Source organism: Plasmodium gaboni, chromosome 6 (assembly GCF_001602025.1).
Source record: "Plasmodium gaboni strain SY75 chromosome 6, whole genome shotgun sequence".
Classification (NCBI taxonomy): domain Eukaryota; phylum Apicomplexa; class Aconoidasida; order Haemosporida; family Plasmodiidae; genus Plasmodium; species Plasmodium gaboni.
In genome coordinates, this window is record NC_031486.1 from 208,513 (window position 1) to 215,590 (window position 7,078).

Below are 7,078 nucleotides of genomic sequence, written 5' to 3' on the forward strand. Positions count from 1 at the left end.
AATATTTTAGATTTTTATAAAAATGAAAAAAAAAAAAAATATTAATAATATTAAAAAAATTATAATTATTTTTTTTTTTTTTTAAAATGAAAAAAAAAAAAAAAAAAAAAAAAAAAATAAAAAAAAAAAAAAAAAAAAAAAACATGATATGTTTGTTATTATATTATAATATGAATGTTTTACAAATAAAAAAAAGAAAAAAAAAAAAAAAAAGATATGAAATATAAGTTAAGTACATTATAAATATTATTATTATTATAAAGATGAAAAAAAAAGTAAAATAAAGAGAATATTTATATATTTTGGATTAAATAATATATATATATATTATATATATATATATATATATATATATTAATCATATTGAGAAGATCGTTTTAAAAATAAAATATATATTAAATATATATTTTACTTATATAATATATGTGACCACAAATGGATATGATATGTATTTAAGGAAGAAGAATATTTTATTTTATTTTATTTGTACATAATATTTATTATATTTTGACCTCTTGATGGTTTCTGTCGTATTTTATAAATATATGTAAATATAGATATAGATAAATATTAATTATCACAGAAATAATTATTTAGATGAGAAAGGGGTCTTAAAAGAAAAATTATTTTACTTACATATATGTACATTAAAAAAATAAATATATAATAAATAAGAAAATATTGTTTAAAAGGCGTACACCTGCATATATAGGTATATATCTTATGCTGAATCCATAAAAAACATCATGATGACTTATAATCAAACACTACAAAGATAATAAAAGTTAAAATATGTGTATGTTTATAATATTTATATAAATACAATTTTATATATATATATATATAATAGTAATAATAAATTAAAAAAAAAAAAAAAAAAAATACGTACACTCTTTTATGTTATAAAATTTATGCTGGTACCAGCGAAATAATTTAACATAATAAAATAAAGTAACAAAAAAAAATAAAATATATATAATATATATAATATATATATATAGTATATATTTTAATTATATAGCTTCGTAACTTATTTAAACGAGGAAAAACATATAATACATATAGATACATATATATATATATATACAAGAGAAATAAGAAAAAAAAAAAAAAATGAGCAAAAATAAAAAGGGAAAAAAGAAGGAAGATCTCGATGCTATTTTGGCCGAATTAGGAATTGAAGAAAAAAGAGAAGATGATGTAAAAGCAAATGAAAACGAAGAGAATGAACCTACAAAAATATCCAAGTCCAAAAAGAAAAAAGAAAAACAGAAACAAAAAAAAGAACAAATGAAAAATAAAGAAGAAGGTGGAAAGGATGATGAAAAAGGTATAGACGACGATAAAAATGTAGATGGTGAAAAAGATTTGGAAGACAAAAAAGATATTGATGATAAAAAAGATACAGAGGAAAAAAATGATGATAACCAAAAGGAAGGTGATAATCAGAATGATGCTGATACACAGAAAAAGAAAAAAAACAAAAAGAAAAAAGATAAAGAAAAAAAATCAGTTGGAGGTGGTACAGGAGCTATGTCTGAAATAGCCAAAGCAGCTGCTGAAAGATTAAGGTTATTAAAAGAATATGAAGAGAAAAAGAAAGAAGAAGAAAGATTAAAAAAAGAAGAAGAAGAAGAAAGAATTAGAAAAGAAGAAGAAGAAAAAGAAAAAAAAAGAATTGCTAAATTAGAAAAAAAAATGCAATTAAAAAAAGAAGGTAAATTATTAAGTGCTAAAGCTAAAGAAGAGAAAAAAAAAAATGAAATATATTTAAAACAGTTGAAAGAATCAGGTTTGTTAATAGAACCTAGAGAAAAAAGTAAATCTGAATTTATAAATTTGGATATAAATAAAACAAAATTATTATTAAAAAAGAAAAAAACGAAATCAATAATGGTACCAGCACCAAATAATAATAATTTAAATGATGATGATACAAATAATAAACAGATGTTATCTAATAGTAGCCAAAAATTAAATGATGAAGATGAATTGCAAGGTTCTCAAAAAGTTGATGAAAAAGATATTGTGTTGGATAATTGGGAAGACTTTTTACATATAGATGAAGCAAAGAAAAAGGAACAAGAAGAAATTGAAAGAAAAGAAAAAGAAAGAAAAGAAAAAGAAAAAGAAGAAAGAGAAAAAGAAAGGAAATCTAATCTAAATAGTGGTGGTAGTAGTACGCTTCATGGTAGGAAAAGTTTTCATATAAAAAATGATATATTAATGAGAAAAGGAAATAAAAAAAAAATGGATAATGAATTAGATGATGATGATAATAATGAATATAGATCTGCTATAGTTTGTATATTAGGTCATGTAGATACAGGAAAAACAAAATTATTAGATAAATTAAGACATACCAATGTACAAGATAATGAAGCAGGTGGTATAACACAACAGATAGGAGCAACATTTTTTCCAAAAGATACATTAGATAAAGAAATAAAAAAAATTGATGATTCTATAAAATGTTTATCAAAAGGTATTATGATAATAGATACACCTGGACATGAATCTTTTTATAATTTAAGAAAACGAGGTTCATCATTATGTGATATAGCTATTTTGGTTATAGATTTAATGCATGGTCTAGAACAACAGACAAAAGAATCTATACAAATATTAAAACAAAGAAATTGTCCATTTGTTATAGCTTTAAATAAAATAGACAGATTATATATGTGGAATAAAAATGACTGGTCACCATTTAATAATACATTTAAAAAACAAAAACCAGATACACAAGAAGAATTTCATGATAGATTAAAAAATATATTAAACGAATTATCAGAACAAGGATTAAATTGTCAATTATATTGGGAAAATATGAACCCAAGAAAATATGTATCTATAGTACCAACAAGTGCAATAACAGGTGAAGGTATTGCAGATTTAATTATGGTATTAGTAAAACTAACACAAACTTTTATGTTAAAAAATATTCAATATCATGATAAATTAGAATGTACTGTATTAGAAGTAAAAAATATTGAAGGATTAGGAACAACTATAGATGTAATTTTAACAAATGGTATATTAAGAGAATCTGATACTATTGTGCTATGTGGAATAAATGGACCAATAGTAACTGTAATTAGAGCATTGTTAACACCACAACCTTTAAAAGAATTAAGAATTAAAAATGAATATATACATCATAAATATATTAAAGCTTGTATAGGAGTTAAAATTTCTGCAAATAATTTAGAAGAAGTCTTATGTGGTACATCATTATTTGTTGTAAATAATTTAGAAGAAGAAGAAGAATATAAAAAGAAAGTCATGACAGATGTATCGGATGTATTTAATCATGTAGATAAAACAGGTGTTGGTTTATATGTTATGGCCAGTACTTTAGGTTCATTAGAAGCATTATTAATTTTTCTAAATGATTCCAAAATTCCAGTTTTTGGAGTAAATATAGGAACTATTCAAAAAAAAGATGTAAAAAAAGCTAGTATTATGAGAGAAAAAGGAAGACCTGAATATGCTGTAATATTAGCATTCGATGTAAAAATTGATCCAGAAGCTGAAAAAGAAGCAGCGCTTTTAGGTGTAGAAATTATGCAAAAAGATATTATATATCATCTCTTCGATTCTTTTACTGCATATTTAAAAAAAATAGAAGAAGAAAAAAAACAAAGCAAAATTACAGATGCTATATTCCCATGTGAACTTTCAATTATCAATGATTGTATATTTAATAAAAAAGATCCAATCGTTATAGGAGTAAGAGTAGAATGTGGGCAACTCAAAATTGGAACACCTCTTTTTATACCTGAAAAAAATATTAAAATAGGTAATGTAGTAAGTGTACAAAGTAATAAAAAAAATTTCGATAAAGCTAGAAAAGGAGATGAAGTCTGTATTAAAATATGTGGTGAACCACATGTAACATATGGAAAACATTTTGATTCAACACAAAAAATTTATAGCAAAATTACAAGAGAAAGTATAGATATTCTCAAAGAATATTTTAGAAGTGAACTAACAATGGAAGATTGGAAACTCGTAGTACAGCTCAAAAAAATATTTAACATTGTATAAAAATATCACAAATATGTTATTATTAATATTAATTCGTAGGCGTGTAATCCATGTCTCCTGGAGATACCATCATAAGGAGCTTACACCACAAACACAAACATATAAATAAATAAATAAATATATATATATATTTATATATTTATATATTTATGTTAATATGTTCATATGGGTGTGTTATGCTTTTTATAAATTCATTGATATGTGCATTTCGAGGAGGTTCTTTATTTCTTGTATCCTCCCCGGGTTATATATATATATATATTTATATATAAAGAAGAAAAATTATACACCCATTTAATATACATATATTAAATGGTTTAATTCAAATATATCATGTATTAATAGCATATCTTGTTATATAAACATATTTTTTTATATTTTACTTTTTATTTATTTTTAAAATTTTCTTTTTCCTTTTTTTTTTTTTTTTTGAAAAACTTATCATTCTATATTTAATTATACTTATAAAAGAAAGAAATGTGTATTCCATTCTTTTATGAAATATAAATATATATATATATATATATGTATATATTATTTATATATTTTTTTTTTTTATTTTTTTTTTAATCCATTCATTTATATTGCATTTACCATTGTTAATATTTGAATATTTAAAAAGAAAAAAAAAAAAAAAAAAATGTGTATACCTACATATTGTCAAATGTTACAAATATATTTATAGACAAATATAATTGTAAATATAATATGTGTTTCATAATTTTTATATATTTTTTTTTAGAAACTCTTTTTTTTAAATTATAAGAAAATAAATTATTATAAAATAAATAATCACATATAAATAAATATATATTTATATATATATATATATATATATATATAATATTTTTAGGGAAGGGTAAATATGAATATAAATTAAAAAAAAAAAAAAAAAATTCATTTTAATATAAAAAATTCTTACTTTCTGTCATTTCTTATAAGGACTGAATATAATATGCTTCTTTTTCATTTCTGTCTTTGAATGGTTTTATTATAAATAATAATAAAAAAAAAAAAAAAAAAAAATACATACATACATACATACATATATATATATATATATATATATATATATATATATATTATTTTGTGAATATATTTAATATTATAATATTTTATTTTTTAAACCTAGTTAGTTTCTTCAAAATGAATATTAGCGATATAGAATTCTTGAATTATGTGACTAATATAAAAAATATGGATATGCTACAACTGTTCTCAAAGGAGTAAAAAAAATAAAGATATAATAATTAAGAATTTCGTTTTTCTTCTTTTATATATATTTTTATTATTTTATGATATTTTATTTATTCTTCTTGTAGTTGGATGACATATCACGAACATATAGTTTATATTAATATATATCTACATAACCATAAGGATATTATAGATATTACACAAGATGAACGAATGAATGTTATTTTGAAAAGGGTTAAAAAAGAAAGGAAAATATAATTATTGTGAATATATAAAAATATAAACATATATATAAATATATATGTTCGTGTGTGTGTTTATATGATTATATTTATTTTTGCCTTCCATAGTTTGAAATTATCCTGAGAGATTTAATAAAAATTTATTTCATTCGCTTTCTATATTTTGAAAAGAAAGAAGAAAATATTTCTATAATTAATAAAAATGAGAAAGTACAATCTGAAAATATAATGGATGAAGATACATTGAATCATATTCGTATATCTAGTTATATATTGGTATATAAATTCCATCCCCATAAAATCATTATATTATATATATATATATATATATATATATATATATTTATATTTATATTTATATTTATTTATTTATCTTTATTTAGATGTATCATGAATTGTCTCTTTTGAACATAATCGAATTTATCTTATATTCTGATTACGTTTATGATCATATAGAGACTTACATGATAAACATCATATCATACGTATATTCGAATTTAATATCATTCCTAGGAACGTAACATTATAAAAAAAAAATATATACATATATATATATATATAAAGTAGAATAAAATAAAATATATAAATTCATATATATGTTGTAGGAAATCAGAGCAATATTTTGTGAAACCCATAAGCGAAATGTTCATAAATGAGGTTATATAAAATAAATAAATATATATTTATATATATATATATATATATTTATTTATTTTTATATATAACGAATAAATTAATATTCTTATTATAGATGGTATTAGAAGAAGAAGATAATACATACAATGTTGACAAGCTAAAAATATATCTCAATATAATAAATATACTTCGAAATATTACTGATAAAATTCACCTTTTGAATAATACTGTTGTAAATAAAATAGTTGATTACGGTTAAAAAATATGTTATAAACATAAATGGATTTACACATATATATAATATATATATATATATCTTTTTTTTTATTTTTAGACATGCTATTAATTTTAATCCCACTTATTGAAAAAAAACCATGGAGACATCAAAATTATGTGTTCGAAAAAAATGAGTATGTTTTATTTATTTTTTTGTCATATATTTTTATATATGCTTAAATTTTTTTTTTTTTTTTTATTTGCATAATTACTGTAGATGGATAAGAACTGATGATCATACATTATGTAGTGTTGAAAAACAAGTAACAAAAAAATGAAACAATAAATAAACAATATGTATATGTATATGTATATGTATGTATATATATATATATATATATTATAATTTAATATCACAAGCTATGGCTAATATTATATACTCTCATATTAAGCGATTCATGCCAACAAAAGTAAAATATAAATACCTATTAAAATGACATGTATACGTTGTAATATTATTATATGTTATGAATATAATGCATAAAAATATAAATAATTTTTTTTTTCTCTGTATAGATATGAAATGACTAATTATAGAAGGAACAATATTCTGAAGGTACAACAAAGTGATATGTATTATAACATTTAGAAAATAGAAAAAATAAAATAAAATGAAAGAGATAATCATTAATTTTTTATGAATTTCTTTTTTTTTTTTTTTTTTTTTTTTTTAATAT

The 7,078-nt window shown here is 20.1% G+C and overlaps 2 protein-coding genes across 2 annotated transcripts in view; both read left to right on the forward strand.

Annotated features, from left to right (window-relative positions):
- Positions 1-1,113: 1,113 nt before the first annotated feature.
- Positions 1,114-4,050, forward strand: PGSY75_0607000 (putative translation initiation factor IF-2; the record flags this gene model as incomplete). The annotated part of the gene is made up of 1 exon (XM_018784649.1): positions 1,114-4,050. The coding sequence occupies one exon, from the start codon at positions 1,114-1,116 to the stop codon at positions 4,048-4,050; it is 2,937 nt and encodes a 978-aa protein (XP_018642703.1).
- Positions 4,051-5,196: 1,146 nt separating this feature from the next.
- The window catches only part of PGSY75_0607100 (putative MYND finger protein), a gene marked incomplete at both ends in the record, with an annotated part of 2,962 nt that continues 1,080 nt past the window's right edge, over positions 5,197-7,078 (forward strand). The window contains 10 exons of the mRNA XM_018784650.1: positions 5,197-5,276; positions 5,373-5,481; positions 5,598-5,765; positions 5,873-6,006; positions 6,095-6,146; positions 6,241-6,379; positions 6,460-6,535; positions 6,619-6,664; positions 6,762-6,811; positions 6,918-6,957. Coding sequence (XP_018642704.1) covers positions 5,197-5,276; positions 5,373-5,481; positions 5,598-5,765; positions 5,873-6,006; positions 6,095-6,146; positions 6,241-6,379; positions 6,460-6,535; positions 6,619-6,664; positions 6,762-6,811; positions 6,918-6,957 — 894 coding nt within the window. Of the gene's footprint in view, positions 5,277-5,372; positions 5,482-5,597; positions 5,766-5,872; positions 6,007-6,094; positions 6,147-6,240; positions 6,380-6,459; positions 6,536-6,618; positions 6,665-6,761; positions 6,812-6,917 lie in introns of the transcript that reaches the window.